The sequence below is a fragment of the Psammomys obesus genome, unplaced genomic scaffold (assembly GCF_907164565.1).
Source record: "Psammomys obesus unplaced genomic scaffold, mPsaObe1.curated_primary_1811, whole genome shotgun sequence".
NCBI classification, from domain to species: Eukaryota; Metazoa; Chordata; class Mammalia; order Rodentia; family Muridae; genus Psammomys; species Psammomys obesus.
The window spans coordinates 1,658,044-1,678,848 of NW_026591816.1; the positions used below are offsets into that span (position 1 = coordinate 1,658,044).

Consider the following 20,805-nt stretch of genomic DNA (forward strand, 5'->3'; position numbering starts at 1 on the left):
TAGAGATTAGAGTCATGGTTTGTGATTTTATCAGGATTGCCACAGAAATAGTTTGTGTCTTTCTCAACACTGCCTACAAGGTCCAACAAGACACTGATTGATGGGTCATTGTTACAGAATTGATTGTTGCTAAGTTCCTGTCAAACAAGTCTCAGAGCTGCAACCTTCTTAATAATTACTAAGCATATTGGGAGGGGCTACATTGGCACCAAGGAAATCTCCTTTTTGGATAGGTTTCATTTACTAATGCTAGAAGTCATAGAGTTTGGTTTTGTTTGCTAGAATTAAACATGCTAGACAGAAAGACAACTCTTCCCCAAGAGTGTGTCATGCAATGGGCTAGATCATGGCGAGACTCCAGACAGCCCCCACACCCCAGGGGCAACAATCAACAGCTCATCCCCTTAGCTTTCAGAGGTGCTTGCCTGGGGTTGATGCTCACTCGGGGTGGAGCTGACTGAGGGTCACCTTCGTCCAGTGTCCCTGAGGGGAAAGAGGGAGGAAGTAAGGTGAATTCTGCCTCGGCTCTTAGATTCTGCACAGAAGAGCATAAATGGCCTAAGCTCTACTTTTGCCAAAATAAACCACAAAGCTAGATCTGTCTACAGGTGGGACTGAGCCTAATCTTACTCTGCTCAGCACAGGTGGGCGGAGATGTGTTTAAATCCTTCCAGGAATCCAACCCTCTCTCTTAGAGTTTACGTTTCAGAAAAGTGAAATGTAGTGAATCTAGTTTCTCCCTTTTTGAAGATGGAGCTGAACTTTTGCTCCTCTGAGTTCTTATTGATCTTGGGTTTGCTTCAGCTAGCAGGAGTTCCAACAGGAATTCCAGGAATGAAAACAAGCTTTAAGACCCTAGACCTGGGCGATGGTGGGCGGGGCCTCCATTCACCAATGAATGCTGCCCTGGTGCTTAAAACCACACCATAACCAGCTTGTGGAAATTGGCCTTCCAGAGCCTTGGTGAAAATGGAGGGAGGCACACAGTAGTCTTGCTTCTAACGTGTGTTGACCGCTGTCTTCGGCTGAAAGTCTCTGACACTCATTGTGATTTCCACAATTTCAGGTTCTACAGAGGCTCATTGTGCCCTAGAGCGATCCTTCTCCCTCAGCAGAGAAAACAAAACGCAGAGTCAGAACTCCACAGGGGCACTGAGGAAATGCCACCTGAAAGGCAGGATTAGAGAAGATCAGCTATGTGAGAAGTGTTCTTTGACACTGCCACCTCCTTCTGTCTTCGTGGCCTAACCGACCCCAGCGCCAAAGGAAACCTGTGCTCTTACCCTGCGGTTTCTGACCTTGAACCACCATGTCTGGTGTGGATAAGACATCTCCCAGTAGATTAAGGGACCTTTCAGCCATCAGGGGGACAACCCAAGAGCTCCCACAGAACGTCCAGCTGACCTGCACTTTGACTTGGACATTGGAAAGCTGTGTCACGGCCTGCACCCAACACCTTAGCAAAGACAATCCAAGTAGTCCCTCTACAAGGCAGCCTTGCAAGCAGGGTAAAACGATGAGCCCTGAACAGCCAGAGAAAGGCCAGAAGAGGAAATGCCAAGAAGAGGAAGAGGATGATGTGTGCTCCGAAGAGCCAGTCCAGGCCTGGAAGAAGCTGAAACAGGAACAGCATGAAACAGAGCTTGGGTATGAAGAGCCTGACAAGAGCCGAATATGGACACCCCAGGAAAAGGGTCAGTTACAGCTAACGGCCCCAGAGTGTGCCAAAGGCCCTGAGGAAGAGGCTGTGACTGAGGAATCTGTGGATGGAGGCAAGGGTCTCAAGCCCCCCTACAGCAACAGGGAGGAAGGAGTTCAGAAACACCACAATGAAAAGTACTCAGGGCTGTTGGAACACCTCCAGCCTGATGTCCCGGTGAGCTCTGGCCCTCACAGCACTAACACAAGCACCATGGATACCTTGAAGAATATCAAAGGTTGCATTGAAGGGCAGAATCATGAATCGGAAACACCTCAAATCTGCACAGACAGTGTCAGCAATGGCATGCTCAACAGCAAAGTGTCAACACCTGAGGTCAAGAAAAAGGTTCTTGAAGACCAAGAGAAGGGCAGAGGGCTGGACCGTGGCCCTGATATCACAGTGGACATGGAGAAAGAAATCGACAGTGCGCTAGGCCCTGGGTCAAAAGATGAGATCTTGAGTTGTGCCTTCAAACTGCAAATTACTCGAGGAGATTTGTGGACCCTAAAGAACACCCAGTGGCTCAACGACAAAGTCATCAATTTTTACATGAATCTTCTCATGGAAAGAAATCAAAGTCAAGGCTACCCGGCACTTCATGCATTTAATACCTTCTTTTACACCAAGTTAAAATCTGGTGGCTACAGGTCAGTCAGAAGATGGACCCGGGCAGTAAACCTCTTTGCAAAGGAACTTATCCTGGTCCCAGTTCACCTCGGCGTGCACTGGAGCCTGGTGGCCACAGACCTAAGAAAGAAGAGTATTGTCTACCTGGACTCCATGGGACAGAAGAGACCCGACATCCTTGAGCTGCTTTTCTGCTATCTGCGGGAGGAGAGCAAAGCGAGAAGGAACAGCGACCTGAGCCCTGCGGAGTGGAAGCAATACAGCATGTCGGCAGAGGAGATTCCTCAGCAGCTGAACGGGGGCGACTGTGGAGTGTTCACCTGTAAATACGCAGATTACATTTCCAGGGGCCAGCCCATCACCTTCTCCCAGCAGCACATGCCTCTGTTCAGGAAGAAGATGGTGTGGGAGATCCTGCACAGGCGCTTACTGTAGCAGCGCCCCCTGGCGGCCACTGCGAGGCAGCTGCTCCGAGGTCTTTCTCAGGTGTGGCTAAGGACTCCAGGCAGGGGGTGTTGAAGAGCCTTGAACAAGTTCGGAGTGTAAAGACTGAGGCCAGGACAGCCACGGCTGCACAGAGAAACCCTGTCGGGACATAAACAACAACAGAAGATACGTGCGCCCACCGAAAGTTAGAAACTATTCAGCCTGCACAGCGCATGCTCACAAGCACGCGGCTTTCAAGATTTATCTGTGACTGAGGTCGACGCTGGATTGAATTTTGCGGTTCTTGTTCACAAGTTTTAGCTAACTGGCAGTGGACGGCTTCCGGTGCTTTTTGGCCTTTCATTCTCAACTGCTTGTTTGAATTAGTTATTTCTGAAAGGAATGCCAACCCAGTTGCCTGTCGCTGCTGCGAATCTCTGGTTGCCTTCCAGTACTGTGTGGTACCACAGAAGCTTCACAGTGTGGTGCTGTTCATGGGATGGGACCCGAGCAATCCAGGAGAAGTAAGAAACGCGCCGGAGACATTTCAAGATACTTTCCAGCCTGGAAGTGAAGAGATTTATTTTATTCTCGGAAGAGGAGTAACTAATGCTAAATGTGCATTTTAAACCCGGGACTCCTTGAAGCCTCACCCTGCTGAGGGCTGTACTAAACTGTTTATTCCAAAATAATAAATATATATATTTATATATATGTAAATAAATAAATATCTATATTTATTTATATATAAATAAAAATATATTATATATATTATATATAAATATATATATTCTTAAGCTATTTTTGAAGATGTTTTCTTTGTATATATTAAGCTGAAATTTAATATGTCATGTTAATATTTATATTCTGCCACCTTAGCCCCACTATTGGTATAAACTTAATATACTTAGTGTGAATATTGCCAACTACATGATAATCTATTTTTATACATGAAACTTTAATTTTTATTAGTAGTAAATCTTACATTTGTGTTGTTATTTAATAAAGTTTTTATTTAATAAAGTTTGGAGTTTTTTGAACATACTTTGCAAGATCCTGTGCCTGCTGTTCCTTGCATGGTGTAGTGAGGTTGTCCGAGAGAACTGGAAAGCAGATGTCCGAGACACGATTCAACAGTGTAAGCCAGAACCTGTTCATACATCTGCATGCTGAAATTGCTGTTGTTCCAAACCTCTGACGTGAAGACAGGACACTTTAGCCAAGACCTGTCCTCATCCTGGGAGAAGCTCAATATTGCAGCCAGGGCTGTCTTGAAAAACCAAACAGAACAACCAAAACAAAAAAATATGTGATATCAATACTTCAAAAATTCAAAGTTTTAACATAGTAATCAATGGAGTTCTGATACCTAAAATTACTTCTCATCATGTTAAAACCACCTCTGTCCAGACCTCTGGACAAAGAAAAGAATGTTGATGTTTTTAACATATAATAATATGTTAATTTTTTAAAAATTATTCATCTTTTGTAACTTAAAAGAATTCATGTGAGCCTCACGGAGTTTGCAACTTGGATCTACCTGTCACAGGTCAATTGAACTCCAATCAACAGACTAAGGTTCTCCAACTTTTGCCTGTTTCTGATGGTGGGTGTGTGTGTGGGAGCTCCAAATGTAAGATTTTCCTTTAAGTTCCTTAACTTTAGCTTCTGTCCCTAGTCTGAATATGTCTTGGCAGATTTCCGCTCACCTGACAGTCACCACCCAGGAACCAGGATCAGACTACAAACCACTCCAAAAGTGATCTACAGCACCCAAGCTCCAGGCAATCCTACGAAAGTGGAGAGCCTGGGCTTGCTAGGTGATGTGCTCCAGTCCAGCTGCCGTGATTGCTTCCTGTCTTTTACCTTGATCAGGAAAGCAGATGCTTCTGATGAATGTCCCATTTTCTGAATGAATGCCCTCCCAGGCTCTGATTAACATTGCAGCCTTCCTGGGCCCTACAATGGCATCCTAATTTCAGTTGAGACCATTTACAAAAGCATCTGTGTCACCCCTTATCCTCAACAAAAGTCTGAAAAGGTTCAGTCCAAAGGAAACTCTCTGGCAAGGAAGACAAATGGCTACTTGGAGTGCCTATCCAACAAACCAGGCTGGCTCATGCTGACCTCCAGGCTCCCTTGTTTGAAAAAAAGGTACCTGTAAAAACCAACTAGATCAAGATCCATCAGCAGGTTGATCCATTAGCTGAAGCAGTTTTGCAACATGATAGAGCACTCGCCATACTCTGTGCGGAACAAGGGTGTGATTGTGTGGCTGTAAGAGAAAATTGTTGTTCTATGCAAACCACTCAGCAATCATTAGAGATTCCTGTACTCTCAGGAAAACAAAAACAAACAAACAAACCCTATACACTACAATCAGAATAATGACCCAGAACAGGGCAAGCACATGGTTGCCATTCTCATTTCCTTGTTTTTCCGGGGGATAACTCTGTCTTCAGCTATTGCAGAACACCAGACACTTCTGCTTCTGCTGATCATCACTGGCTTGTGCATCATAAATGTCTTAACTAGATACAGACATTTCGGTCTGGGTGCCAGTATACTGATGTTTATTAAATCCCAGTGTGAACAGGTGTTAGGCCCACCGAGGGCCCAATTACCGGAGAGACAGATGAAGGTAACTTGGAGATGGATTGCCGCAAACAGAAGAGGTTTATTCAGGTCAATGAGTGATGGGGCTGCTTTGCAAGTCAGCAGGGAACAGCCCCGAGAGATAAAGGCATGGGGTTTTTAAATGAAAAAGCAAGGGAGGCGTGGGGGTTGCAAGCTTGGCAGTACGGGATTGGGTGAATGGGGTTATGGGGTAGTTGACTTTTAATATCATTGGTTCATTTTAGGCACCCAAGTCCAGTCAGGCCTGCCCCCAACATCTGGTGGATATCTGATCTTCAAGTTACACCCAGAATGTCCTGGATGGGAGAGCTGTGGCCATCTGGACCGGTTGCCAGGCACCCTATCTCATACTGCAGATCTGGACATTCTTCTGCAACAGGGTGGGTCTTGTCTCTATTCATCCGCTTCTCCTTTTGACCGTGTCCTTCTGCTTTCTGGAAAATTACCGGGAGAACTTAGTTTAATATGGGGTATAAAATTCATAAAGAAACCTGTAAAGCCAGCCTGTTCCTTTCACAGGTACCCACCACAGGGTCAAGAATGTGACTCAGGAAACAACTTAAGTGGGGGATGGAAGTGATGGTGAACATTGTGTTTAAAGTTACTGTGCTTAAGAGAACTCTAAAACAAAAAGCGTGTCTAGCCTGTAAGTCCTACTTGTCCAAGGACAGAGGAGCTCTCAGAATGCTAGGGGTTGTTCTTGTGATTGCCTGGTCTTGTTCATGGGAGATACAGTGTGGTCACTCCTGTGAACAAGCTTGCTTGCCCTTGACCGCACCTAGATGGAGGTGTCTGATGACATGCAGGCAGGAAGTTTGCTGTGTTCTTGCCTCTAGGTGCATAAGGCCAGGATGGACACAGCCTGTGAGCCTTTATAAACACATGACTAATGTAACTCGGGACTGCATCTTGAGAGCACTCAGGCACAGTCTTCACACCGTGGGTATCTGGTGCTAGCATCTGAAGGAAGTCTCTGCTTTGTTAAAATTTTAATAAATAGATAAACAAATAAAAACACTTTGTTTTCTGAAAGTAAGGAGATCTGTCTTATTTTTGGAAGTTGAGTGAAGTATTTCCAAACGTACATTTTCAACACAGGTATCTTTGAATATAAGCCTCAGCCTTGTTTTAAGTGCTGTACCGAACTGTTTATTCGAAAAAGAGTACTCAACTTAAAGCTACTTTAACATTTTTGGTACAGATTAAACTGAAATTAATTTGTTACTCATTAAGAGTATTATTCCACTTCACATCCTCACTGTGATTTAGTATTTAGCCTCAATAGTTCCAGTTTCATAATAATCAGTTTTACATGTAAGAGTTTAACCTTTTCTGTTCATTGCATAATTTATAATGGTATTATGAAGTCTTTATTTTATAAAGTCCAGAGATGTCCAGAACATACTTTATAAGATTATGTTCCCACTGTTGCTTTTATGATCCATTCAAGATTTTCTGACACAACCTAGGGAGCAGATAGCTAGGGGATAACCCATCAGCATTCCTGTCATTCAAGCATCCTACATCAAGTTCTGATTACAGCACTTAAGGGCTTTGTTGCCTGAAGTTCTCAAATCTTCCACATTTCTTCTGCAACTCACTTCCGAAGTATTAAGAATCACATGGTCAGGGTATTGTAACAACAGCCCAACTCCCAGTACCGATTTTCTGTATTAGTTCCTTTTCTTGTTTACTATGAAAATATATTTTGACAAAGCAAGGAGAAAGGACATATTGTATTCCACAATTCAAGGGTATAATTGATATATATAGGAAAACCTAGTTGGTAGCTGGAGTTCAAGCAGTTGGTCACATTGTGAAATGGGACCAGAATAAGTTCCTTTTCAAAGAGGTTTAGTGCCTGCATCCATCTTTTGACTAACCTGTAGCCCCCACTCCATTTTTAATTGGATTATTTGCTTTTTTGTTATCTAGTTTCTTGAGTTCTTTATATATTTTGGATATTAGTCCTCTATCAGATGTGGAGTTGGTAAAAATCTTTTTGCATTCTGTAGGGTGCTACTTTAATTGATAGTGTCCTTTGTATTACAGAAAGTTTCCAGTTTCATGAGGTTCCATTTATCCTAGTGCCTGTGCGATTGGTGTTCTGTTCAGAAATTCATCTCCTGTGCCAGTAAGTACAGAGCTGTTGCTCGCTCTTTCTCCTATCTGGTTCAGTGTATCTGGTTTTATGTTGACAGAACACAGTGGTATCTGTTGGTCTGGACAAGTTGTGAAAAGTATTTCCGTGAATAATAGTACTATTGAACTTTTAGCATGATTTCAGCAGAACCCATTGTAAAAGATTTTAGATTGCCTTTTAAATTTCCTCAAGCTCCTCCAAAGCATCTATTTTGCCTGTTTCCCTCCTTTTATCACAAATTCAATTCTGCAAAAAGGGATAGACTTGACACTCTTACAGATAAACACTGAAAATCCCTCTTTTTTTTTTTTTTTCATCCCCAGATCCAAGGTAATTGGCTGCTCGACTGATGGGACACATAGCAATCACCAGCCAAGATAGTGTCATCAAACTTATCTTCTGTAAGACAGCAAGCAGCAGTAAGCTAACAGCTCCAGGAACATGACCTGGTGCCTCAGGTGTTGCCAAGTTGACAACTGTTGGCTCCTAACCTTCCATGTTTACACTATCCTGCCAACTTCCTAGGATGAACACTTACCGTCCTGAACTCCAGTCACAGCATGGAGTTTGTTCTAAAGGCTGTGGAGCCATTAGAAGGGGACTGGCTGGCAAAGCAGGTCCTGTGAGACTTTTACACACCTCTCTGTAGTCTGGTGTTCTTCTACCTGGTCAGCTGTGATGCAAACAGTTGATGTATGACAGTTCTGCTAGCCTGGATACATCCATTCTCGCCTCCTTTCTGGCCTTGGTACCCTGAAGATGTCTGAAACTATGAGCCCAAATAAACCTTTCCCCACTTGTTCCTGTCGGCTGTTTTGTTACTATGTTAAGGACACAAATGCTTTTCATACTGAAAAGAGAGTATGACCAGTTAGTTGGCTTGAGCAAAATCCTCATGGAAACTGAAGTTTTTAATGTTTTTTTTTTTTTTTTTTTTTCTGACTGCAATAACCAGTGTTTTAACATATAATGCTGTTTCCCTAAAGTTTGCAATTTTTAATATTGGTACATAAAACAGAACGTGTTATCAAGTACAATGTTTTGGGACTATATACATTGTGTACTAGCCACAACTTGCTAATTCACATACAAATCACCTGAGTTGATACAGTTTGTGAAAGCACATCCACTCAGGCACCTTTCAATTATATTAAAATAATTTCCATGTTGTATAGTAGAGCCATTAAGTTCATTGATGCTATCTAACTTTGCAGCCATTGTTCAGCATATATCCTGCTACTGACATGACCAGATGTCAGCCCTAGTAAATAGTACTCTATCAGTTAGTTCTTACTTTTATTTTATGTGTCATATGCACTTATATGCATGGAAGACAGAACATGTCAGGACCTATGGAGCAATACTTACAGATGGCTGAGTGTGTGCCAGGCATGCTGGGCACTGAACTCAGGTTATATGCAAGAATAGTGAGCACTTTCACTGAGCCAGCACTCCAGCCCCTAAAGTGGATTAAAGTCAGTGAGCACGGTCAGTAAATGCTGGCTTCTTGATCTCGGTAGAACCGAATCTATCCACCCACCCACCCACCCACCCATCTATCTATCTATCTATCTGTCTATTTGATGTGTTTGTGTGTGCATGCTGGTGGGGCGGTCACATGACAGCCCATGAGACTCACTTCTCTCCTACCGTGTGGTTTCTGGGGGACTGCACTTAGGTCATCAGGCTTGGCAGCAAGCACCTTCAACCACTTAAGTATCTTGCCAGGTCAACCTCAGTAAAATATCGCCATTTCTTTGCTCTTGTATATAGCAGTAGCCAAAAGGAGAACATTTGGTCCCTTCCGTGAAGCTGAGCTGATGGAGCCGCCTTATCAGGTGCTGTACGTATTCACGCTTACGGACACACACTGACAACTAGGTATGACTAACCTTTATTCATAAAAATGAGCTTTCTAAAATATTAGTAAATTTCCTTTTTAGTTCTGTTTTGAAGTGTTGGTACCAGTGAAGTAACATTTTTCTTCTTTGAATCTTTTCTTGTAGAGTTACAGTCTTCTCCTTTTCTAAAATGGCAGGAAGCTCCTTCCAGTCCTTGATGAAGATAAAGGGGGCACCCATGGCCTTGAGTAACTGCAGAGGAGTGCTGTGGTGACTGGCCATGTCTCCACAGTGGCCAGCTGTCATCACATCTTCTACCACAGGAATGGAGCCAAACGAGCAGGCCTCATATATTCTGTAACACTCTGTGTTCACTCCCACAGGACACAAAGTGAGGTCACTCTGAAGCAAAGCATCTTGGTAATTCTTAAGACTTTCATTTGTTTCCTGAGGCTGCCACCTAGGAAATTAAACAAACAACAAAGAAATCCCTGTAAGGTTTTTACTTTCCTATGGCATCTTTTTTGAAGCAAATCTTTTACTGTCAGTTATCAAAATTGTGACCACATCATAGAGATGATAAATAGGAGAGGCACTGAAAATGTTGGACCAAACACATTTCTTAAAACTTCTTTAAGGTTTGGGGGTGTGGGTATAGCCCAGCTGCTAGAACTCAGACCTAGTATTGAGCATCATCTATCCATAAACTGGGTATATAATTCCCTAATTCTAGAAGTTGGGAGGCATAGGAAGAATCAGTAGTTTAACATCATCCTGGGCCAAATACCGAGTTTGAGGCCAGCCTGTGCTACATAAGACTGCCTAAAACAAGTTTTTTGTTTTGAACATTTGAAAATAATCTGAACATTTTATTACTGTATATTTAAAAATATCCGGTGATCAATCTTCGAATGGGTAGTATTCATTCAGTCCTATTTCCCGAGTGCTGTGTTCTCTCACCTTACTCTGATGCAGCTGTGCTGTATCCAATGGTGGGCATTAGGTCTTTCAGCTAAGTCAGGACATTTTCTAGAAAGTCTGAGGCCCCGTGAGGAAAAGCACAGAGGGGCTTCTGAAGTGACAGGGCTGCATTCTCGGATGGGTGATTACTGAATGTTTCACTGCCAAGGGCTCAGAATCAAGAGCTGCATGTGAACAGGCAGGCTGGTGCAGACATGGGGAAGGGTAGAGAATAAACAAAGATGAAGGCCATGCTTGTGCTTGGTATGCCCAAGAACTGGTAGGGAGGCCAGCGAGGTGGAAGTAGAGGAACTGAGGTGAGCAGTCAAAAACCATAAAGTCTGCTCACAGAAGACTCACCTGTAGTGTTCTGTTGAGGGAACGACAAGCAATAAACATTTTAACAATCAATCTGGCTGCAGTCTTGAGAATGGAATGAATATATAGGCCACATACATGCAGAAGCTGAGCCTGGCATTCTTTTCTATTTGTATTCTCTTAGTGAAATAAGCACCAGTCTCTAAAGGGAGACTGAGGAGGTGTCAAGAGGTTAGGACAGAAGGTATAAAGCAGTCTTTGAGGAGGAAGGGAGAATACGTTAGGAAATACATGAGTGATGGGTTCTTCAGCTTTCAAATTGTATAAACTTATGCACAGCTGCGTGAGTATGGCTATGGAGTGGGCAGAAGGGGAGACTAGACAGGTAGGGCTCGCTAGATGGGGGAATTAGAAAGGGGAACATATATGCAGGGATGGTTGACTGTAGAATTTAAGCTGTGTAATTCAGGAGTTGATACAGGGACAGTAAGAACAATCATGGGATAGTAAAAACCATGTTGTAAATTCCAGCTGAATTGTGGAGTCCCATTATAGAGAATGAGTTGGAATGGCAAGATAGGATGGTTACCAACAGAAATGCTAGAATTCGAGATCATGAAGAGACCTTGTGGTATGTGAAATGCAAGTGGTCATTTAGGAAATGACCATAACAGGAAATGGCTGAGCGAAGCCTATGATCTATGAAGGGGAGAAAGGAAAAAAACCTTATCCCAAGGTGACAGAAGGATTGCCTAGACTTAGAAGTCACCAAGAATCCAGACAAGACTGGTGTCAGCCAGAGGGGCACTGGAGCTCCAGTCTTTAAGGAATCAGGGAGGTAAGGCGAAGGTGAAGGCTCAGGGCTACAGAGTTCCAGTTACACACACTGGCATGAGACTGAGAACTGGGGTTCCGGGTGCGGAAGGACAGAATGGTCTAGAAGCAGCAGGAGCACAGAGGGTACTACCTGACCTCTAGCTCAGTTCAACCAGAACCATTTTATTAGTGCTTTTCCTCCAGTAAGACTTTCCTCTCTCATACCACCTCTCACTCACCAGCCCTTCAGCTGCTGTGTAAGCACCCCCATGCCTTATGTCCTTTGCTTTGGCTCCTCTCTCTAAATGGACACTGTTCTCTCTTTCGCTACTTGAAAACAAATGTTCTACCCTCCACCTCAGTCCTCTCTGTGGCCTTTTTATCTTTAATTCTTTTCTTACACGGCATTACCATCTCCTGACACACACTGTTCTACTTGTCTCCTCCAACAAGTGCTATGAGGGCAGTGTTTCTGTTTTGTTTTCACTGTTATTATAAGTAAGATGGTATCTGGCCTTTGGCAGTTGCTTGGTAACTCTGAGTAAATGAATTTAATACAATTACATTAACAGTAATTGTATTAAATTCATTGTAATTAGTGATATCCATCTAGAAGGCAATTTCTGTCACAATTAAAAAATAAATTTCTCAATCTAGAAGCATATGTTTTAGGCATCCATTCCCTGGGCACTCAGCTTTATACTTCATGTGTTTATTTAATAGCAAAAGAAATTATTGCAAAATGACTTCCATTACTCCATCAATACTTGCTTCCTGATTATAATGGGAAGGCTGGAGAAAAGCCAGTTTCCTAAGTTTTAGTGACTGCTGTACCTTCAGACAGGAGGCTGGAATAAGCAGTTACCATTGTTTCTCTGGAAACCTATTTGTACACAAGGTGACATTCAGATTGGAGAGCAACAGGAAGGAACCATACAAACATTAAACTTACTGCTCTCTTGCAGAAACCCAACAAAGTTTATCACTTCCATCTTGTTTCAAAATGTTCATTAGTGCTTGTCTTGATGAATTTTCATAGACAGTTCCTAAAAAATTACATATGTAGGGCCTCTCATCATGCAGCATCGACCAGCTGGCTTCAACCACAGGAAACTTTCTATATCTATAAAAGCAAGTAGTGAATTACTATATGGTAGGATGCCCCACAGTTTGGCTTGTTAAGCCATGTGTTAAGGACAATGGTTTCTAAGCACATTGTACACCACAGACATAAACAGTCCTATTAGTCCACTAAAAAGAAAATATACTGTTATAATCATGAACTCTGAAAAGTTAATTGCAAAAAAATTCCAAAGAATAAAACAATGAATAAAACCTGTGTTGGTATAACGTTCTTTTGAAATGTATACACCTTACCCTTGTTCATTCAAATGCTGATTCCCCCCCCCCCCCCCCACAACTGTCTGGTTTCAATCCGGATCTTGCCTTGTAATACTTATTTTAAGCATCCTGTCTCAACTGTGTGTAAACAGGCCAAAATAAAGAAATTAGACACAATGTTGAGCTGGGAGGAGCCAGAGGACAGGAAAGACGGGAGGAGACAGAGGGCAGTGGGAGGAGAGGAGAGCTAGGAGAGAGAGCTGGAGGAGAGATCTTGGAACTACATGGAGATGGACTGGACATAATATTTCACAAAAAGCAAGTATAATGTGGGAAATCTAAATGTTAGGAAACTGAGGGCTTGGAGGTTTAGGACAGAGTAACTATTGCCCATCATTGTGTTCTAGGTTAACTAAAAACCCAGTGTCTGTGTGGTGATATGGTTATACATCTGTTTAGGACTAACAGCAGTGTTACTAGAAGATATATCAATAGTAAATATTAATCACCTATTACAACAAACCTATTATTATACAGAGGAGGCTCATTCCATGGGCACTGGTTTGCATACAAATGTATGCCCGTAGTCTATGCTGTACACAAGATTATTATGGCATTTTGGGTCAAATAACTTTTTGTTTGAAAGAGTGCCATAGACTGCACCATGTTTAATAACATTCCTGGGCTCTACCCACTTGACACCAGTTGATTTAATTCCCCCTCTTCAGTTGAGACAACCAAAAGGTTTCCAGATGCTACCCAATGTCTTCTCATTGGGAACAGGATGAGGCTGGCAACACCAGAATTACTATGCTTCTGTCTTCTATTAGGTGAGTAGGTGATGTCATACAATGTGGAAAAAGTATAAATATTTCTACAAAAACAGGCTCTTTTCAATAAATAGATTTTTCTGAAGGTTGGGTGTACTTACAAAGTATTAGAAATTTTAAGGCTGGTCCCAGCTTAAATCTGTTCACCTGGAATGTTGTCCATGTAGGGGTGGGAATACCTGTCACTGGCATTTCTCTAGTGACATCTGTATAGCTAAAGCAGTCTGAATCTACAAATGGTGGTAACCAGTGACATAATAACGAATGTTGGATTTAATTCTATTAGTGAGATGATTCATTTCCTCAACAAATATCTGAGTACCTACCGTGTATAAGCATTATTTTAAAATTTACTTTTTTTTCATTTATGTGTATATTAGTATATTTGTGTGCTTGCTTGTCTCCATGTGTAGCCAAGCGCCCACAGAGTTCAGAACAGGGATTCAGAGCCTTGGAACTGTAATCATACATGGCTATGAGACACAGCATGTGGGTGCTGAGAACTGAGTCCGAGTTTCCTATATGAGCAGTAATTGTTCTTAACTGCTGAGCCACCTTTATAGCCCATTTCTATAGAACTATTTTAAATCAGGGAAGAAAACTCCTGACCTCAGAAAGTTTATATACTACTGAGAGCCTATCTCTTACTATTAAAAATCTATCCACAGAAAGTTTAAAAAATGTTTTCCATTTTTTTTTAAACTGGAGGATGATTATATATTGAGGACCCTAAACTATCATTTAATTAACCTCTGCTTTTACAGTTGAGATTAACATCAAGTCAGCCAATAACAAACCCAAGGGAAGTCTATACAGTATATAAAAATATTGCCACAACAGTATTTGTTTTCACTAGAATTATGGCTCTTTGTTCATTCTCTGCTAAACATCTCTTTAGGACACTAATAAGCTTAAAATTTTATCCTATATCCATTTTTAGAACAAACAAGTACTCTTCAGTTCTCCTCAGAAGATGGTAAATTACAACAAAGCAGTTACTATTGCCACTGAGGCTCGAGGCCACTCTTTTTGATAATAGGAAAGATTGGCCTGCCTCATCACCAGTGAGCTTATTGCCATTTAAAACACCATCTTCCCTGTTCAGAACACCCCAGGGATGCCTTTCTTATCTTGTACTTACGTTGCTACACCTAAAGGCCACTGGAAAACATCTGCGCCATTAATCCAAGGGCTGTCGTATGTTATGAAAAGCAGGTCCACAAAGCCTCCATTTCTTTTGAGGAACTGCATTATCCAGTCATTGTCACAGTATTCATTTCCAAGTAAGACAACAGCCAGATGCCGCAGTTTCTGGGTTTGCATTAAATTCTGTGCATAAAGTAACCACTGGGTGGCATGGGAGATCTTTGCTTTTTCTCTTCCATTTAAAACAAGGACCACATTGTCCACGTCTATGGAGAAGTACCCTGGAACCACACCCGGGCCAGTGATGAAGCTGTCAAAAACAACACACCGCAAGCAAGAGATAAACAAAACTGAACAAAGGAAATTTCAATTGTTTTATATAAAATCTAGAATAAGATTTAATTAATATTCTCGTTGTATAATGCAAGTTCTTCTGAGCAAGGGGGACAGAATAATAGAAAGCTTTGGATGTAGAAATTCAGCTAGTATATGAGAGTGGACTATCATTTCTTCACTGAAGGCAAGGCATTAAGATACAATGTAAAGGAAAGCATCAAGCTTCAGGAGATTAACATAATTAAAAGGCTTTGTGTGCACGCGTGTGCCCATGCATGCATGTGTGCCACAGTGTGCTTGTGACAGCCAACTTGGAGGAGCTGGTTCTCTCCTTCCCCCATGCAGATCTTGGGGTTGAATTCAGGTGGTCTGAGTTAAGGGCAACCACTTTTACCCGGCAACTCATCTAACCAGCCCTTAAAGGATAATTTTATGTAAATATGAAAGTACATAAAAATAAGTATTGAAAATACTTATATATTACCTTCCATCAGTAGAAATATAAAAATTTGAGTGAGAGTATACACTAAATTCCTAAATAGCAATTCTTTTTGAGGAATGAAGAATAAAAAGAGTAGGAAACAAAGAAAAGGCTTTTATTGGAAACAATTCTGTTAGGAGGAAAGTTAAATATAAAGAATTCCTGACAGCTGAAACATATTAAGTCTGAGTGGTTAGCAAGTGGGAGTATGTTATATTTTCTTCTTTGCAATATATTTTTAAAAGTCTTCATAAAAGGAATAGACATGCTCCATAACACACTGTCATCACTGCCCCACACAATCACTGCCCCAAAGTGTTCTGAACTTTGTTAGTCAAAGTGCAAGGGAATGAGAAGTTGGGAAGTGAAAACAGTGAGTGTGGACAACTGTTCTGAAATTCTGGATGAGGATCAAAGGAAAGCAGTGGGGGTGGAAAATAAAGGAAAGAGGCAGTACCTGACAGAACATGGTCTTAGAAGAGAACGATGGAATGCACAGAACATCTTGGAGTAGGGAAGTTCACCTCCTAGAGAGCTCAGGGTGAGTGAAGGCTCCAAGAGAGAATGGGTAAAAATGCCTGAGCATCTAGTTAAGGGCGATAATTACGGATGCTCTCACTCTCAGTGTGCTAGGAATAAGAATGTGCGCCCCACTCCCTGTCCATGTGGTGCTGGGAACCAAGCCCAGATCTGCGTATGCTCAGTGAGGGTTCTAACTGAGCTGTATTTCCAACCCCTAGCTACTACATTTAAAACATGAAAATTTCCTACTGTACACTAATATTATAAAAGCAAGGCTTGTGTATGAGTTAGTATAATGTACAGAAGGAGTGCTGTGTTTTAGTCGCCTAAAGTTATTACTGAAAAGCCATTCACTGAAAATAATCATGTACAGAATTCTAATTTGCTCTTGCGGGTTACTTAGCATATGTGTAAGCACCAGAACTTGATTTTCAATATATTTTTCTACTGCTTGCCTCAACTGAAAAATGTCTTCAGAGTAAACACCTCCATATAGAGAGCCCAGAGAAATAATTTCCGTCCGAAATAACTGTGCAAACAGTGTATTTTTGGAATTCACTTAAGTTAGTACCAGTGTAATTTGATTGAGACTACAACTTGCAATTCCATAAGACTTCATTAATTTTGGATACATTATCTACTACTTTTCATTGTTTAATAAGGTATTTTAAAAATCTGTCACAGAATTTGAATACAAAGTTCTCTAAGAGGAAATAACACGGTTTCTTCCATGATGACGTAAAATCTTGCATACAAACCTCAGAAAGGTAAACTGGGCTTAGCCTTTCTTGGTGGTAGTTAACGATGTTTTGCTTTAATCCCTTTTCTATCACTGTGGTAATACCAAGTAATTATAAGCTTAAGGATGCCACGCATGACTTTGCCTTCAGTGAAGAAATGAGAGTCTCACATATTCCATTCTATATACTAGTTGAATTCCAGAAACTTCTCTGCAATGTTAGTCCACTGACATGTTCACTGTTCAACTACAAAGACAGAAAGCAATTTATGCATGCAATAGACATTCACTTTTTTTTTGGACTGGCCATTGAACCCAAGGTGTTGCACATTCTATGATAGCCTTCCTGCCACTAAGATCCACTTACTCTTTCAAGTAGTGAAATCTAACAAGTGTGAAGTTTAGGAGTATACACACAACCTACAATGAGATTAGAACAATGAGGCTAAATACCTGTTTTCATGTATGATTCCTTTGAGAGATTCAAGCAATGACAGGCTAGCGAGCTAGCTGAGTTGGTAAAGTGCTTGTGCCGTAAGCATGAGGACCTAAGGACAATTCTTGAACTAAGATATAAGGCTGATGTCGTGATGGAGAGGCAGATCCCTGGTGCTAACTGTCCAGACATCCTAGCCTAATCACTAGGCTTCTACGAGAAACCTGTTCTCAAAACCAGCTGGTAGCTGCAGGCTGCTGAGGTGGGTATGTGGGCACACATGTGAACATAAAGTTGAAGGGAGAAGTGGTGGGTTGTACAGAAAAGGAACTGGAGGGGAGGGAATGCAGGTTGGACTGGATCATGTATTCATGATCTAACATGTATTCATGTACTCATGTATTAACATTATATAAAATATTTAATTGAAGACAAACAGGGACAAGTCGGGTTCGGTGATGTACACCTGTAATCCCAGCACTGAGGAGGCAGAGGCAGGCAGATCATTGTGAGTTTGAGGCCAGCCTGGTCTACAAAGCGAGTCCAGGGCAGCCAAGGCTACACAGAAAAACGCTGTTTTGAAACAACAATAACAAAAACAAAGTAAACATGTAAAAACAACTAATATTTATTTCTGTTAAAAGCCAACTGGAAACAGTACCTTCATGATAAAACTATGTTTTTTCTAATTAAAATCATCTTAATTCTATTTGAAAATTAAGAAATTATACAGTGATAAGTAAGTTAAATAAAAGTAAAATCCTTGAAAGTCTTGGCAATGCACTGGTTTTTTAGAATCTAAAAATCAAAACAGAAACAGTTTTGAATTTTGGAAAAAAAAGGGAGCCTACATAATTACGTAAATCATAGTAGATATGACATAAAATGTTTTAATAAGTAAAAGTTGTTCTCTGAGTATTTCCAGGTTAACATAAGTACAAATGAAAAGAAAATCATGAAAGTAACGTTTACGTTCGTCCTCTAAGGTCTAGAACATTGTGTTCATTTACCAGCCAAGTGTATGAAATGTGGAACGTGAAGTTTTCCATATCATCAGCTAAAACCAAAACAGAAATAAGACTCCCCAAAATTTATTTACAGACTTTTAATTTCTTTCTTCTCTGCACTGGGGACTGAACCCAGGGCCTGGCACATGCCAGGCAACTGATCTGCCACTAAGGTAGGTCTCCAGCTTTCCCTCTAAAATTACTTTGAAATGTCTAATTTAATAAGAAAATGTTTAATGTGTAAGCAGGATTTATTTATTTATTTATTCCCAGGATTGATTTCTGTATTCTCCCCAAGCCGAAACATAAAGATCTAAAATAGGTTTATAAAAGTATAAATATACTATGCATACTATATTATAAAAATATAGAGTATACTTATGAGAGTATATTTTCCTCTGGTAGGTACATGAAGCGTCATGCAGCAGGCAAGGTCAGTGTTATCTAACAGTACCTGTACTGTGTTCTTCCTACAATCAATTGTCCTTCCCTCCATTGCGCAGTCACATCCGGGGGATCAAGAGTGCCTTCGAAAATATGTTCCCACAGATACAAACCTGGTAATCAAAGAACAAAACCAGACACATCTGCTGTCTTATCCGTTTTAGAATGTTAGGAAAAATCTATGTTTTATTCTTTTCTCTTTTGACTCTGAGCTGAGACGTTTCTCTCCATGGTCGGTTGCAGGCGGTGACCAAGACAATCCTCGGTCATGTGTGGCAGCTTACTGTATGCGGGGCAGACCTAAGTGGCTGTAGTTGTAAAGATGACAGGACATTTTACTTATACCGAGGAACCCCAAATGTCACTGAACCCTTGCTACCCATCATATTCTGAAGCAAAATATATATTATAAACTAAAATACCATCATTATTAGAATTAATTTAATACCGTGACAGGAGAGACTACAGGTCTTGTGCTGAAGCCACAAAAACACCAAAGCATTCAGTGTGTCAAGGGGATAGATATCACCTCCCCATTTGCTCAGACATCCTTGAATGCGTGATCCCCTCTGCAAGCTGACACTTCATCCTTTCTCCTAAGGGCAACCACGATGCTTTCTTTCGTTACATGAGGTATGCAGGCCTACAACCTCTGAGAACCCCTTGTCAGTTTTTTTGAACGATATTCTTTGGTCCATTTCCATTATGCCATGCTATTAAAGCCATACTAACAACCAGTGGGAAAATGTGGGCAATAGGATAAAACATCCAAATGTGTTAGGCTAAATAATGTCCCGCTTCTCCATGTCATACCTTAATCTCTAGATCCTGTGAATACTATCTTACACAGCAAGAGCGTCTCAATGAGACTTAGCTGCTGAGATGCAGAGCCTTCCAGAGACACACGAAACTCCCGCCTTGAGGAAGGCAGAACCTGTAACGTTCTCAATCGCTACATCTACATATGGCAGTTCGCTACAGCAGCCTCAGAAAACTGTGCGATGTGGGTAGAACACGGTCCCTGGAGGGGAGGTGCCACTGTAACAAAGTTACATGAGGAAGGGGCTTGGAAACTGGGAAATGGGGGTGGCTGGAAGAACTCTGAAGAGTAACTTTTTTTTTGTAAGCAAAGTCTACTTTAGATTGCCTGAAACAGACTGCAGAATAATTCAGATGCTTACAGTTCATTTAGTGAGCAAGACTCAGAAGAGAGCAAGGAACACAGTAGAGAAAACCTACATTGCTTTAAGAACAGACTTCCTGAAACTGACTTCATGAAAGGAAATACACAATCTAGCAAATTCCATACCAGGACAGGTCACATTTTACACTGTCTTCTCATGCTTTTCCTCTTACACTGACTTACCAATGGCCGCTTTGCCCCAGATTTGTACACTGTGTTCGTGTTTCTCTTTTGTGGATTTGTTTAATATTTGCAGGCTAGTTTTAATTCTCTGTTGCTGCTCGTCTTTTTCATCTCCTTCCCAAGGATTCCACTCTTCACTCTCCAAAGCAGACTGTCCTGTTTAAAGAGAGTGTGTTTACTAGTGTGGGGTAACCGCAGAAAGTCAAGTCATTTAAACGAGATGCTAGTCTCCTAGTCTCATCTAATCTTCACCTTTCAGAGACAACAAACCATCAAATTTGAAGCCTACAAATGAAAAGAAGAAAATGAGCCAACCCATCTTAGAGATTTTTAAAAATTTTCATGTGGGACGGGACAAACCTTTAGAAAACCCTGCGCGACATCTATCAGGCCACACGGTTCAGATCTGGAACTGTTTACTGGCTTTCTATAAGTAACCTATTAGCAAACGGTAACCCTGGCACGCCGTCTCCACCAATTTCACACACTACCGGGCCAGAAAACTCGGCGCGGGGGGAGCGGGGAGGTCGCAGCTGGCCCGCCCGCTCCGCGCCTTCAAGGCCCGCGCCCAGCCTCCGGGGGGCCACCGGGGCGAGGCCACCGGGGCGAGGCCAGCCTCCGGCCGCCGCTCCGCAGCCCCGAGCCCGCGCGGTCCGCCCGCGCTCGCGGCGGGGCCGCCAGGCCGCC

General features: G+C 41.9%; 2 protein-coding genes across 3 annotated transcripts in view; one reads left to right on the forward strand and one right to left on the reverse strand.

The window, feature by feature from the left end:
* Positions 1-1,309: 1,309 nt before the first annotated feature.
* On the forward strand, positions 1,310-2,764 carry LOC129680386 (sentrin-specific protease 2-like). Its single transcript, XM_055612003.1, has one exon. It carries the CDS (start codon positions 1,310-1,312, stop codon positions 2,762-2,764), a length of 1,455 nt encoding a protein of 484 aa, XP_055467978.1.
* Positions 2,765-9,419: 6,655 nt separating this feature from the next.
* Rxylt1 (ribitol xylosyltransferase 1) overlaps positions 9,420-20,805 on the reverse strand; it is a 12,112-nt gene continuing 726 nt past the window's right edge. Inside the window, exons 2-6 of one of the 2 annotated variants that reach the window (XM_055612107.1) lie at positions 20,119-20,274; positions 18,763-18,865; positions 14,783-15,097; positions 12,423-12,593; positions 9,420-9,836 (exon numbers count right to left, since the gene is read on the reverse strand). In XM_055612107.1, coding sequence (XP_055468082.1) covers positions 9,434-9,836; positions 12,423-12,593; positions 14,783-15,097; positions 18,763-18,865; positions 20,119-20,274 — 1,148 coding nt within the window. In that variant the 3' untranslated portion in view covers positions 9,420-9,433. Of the gene's footprint in view, positions 9,837-12,422; positions 12,594-14,782; positions 15,098-16,884; positions 17,109-18,762; positions 18,866-20,118; positions 20,275-20,805 lie in introns of those variants that run through there. The other variant, XM_055612108.1, reaches the window with a different exon arrangement.

Bases quoted from the DNA above. Each gene is read 5' to 3' on its own strand.
- LOC129680386 (XM_055612003.1), top strand. From the start codon at position 1,310: ATGTCTGGTGTGGATAAGACATCTCCCAGTAGATTAAGGGACCTTTCA.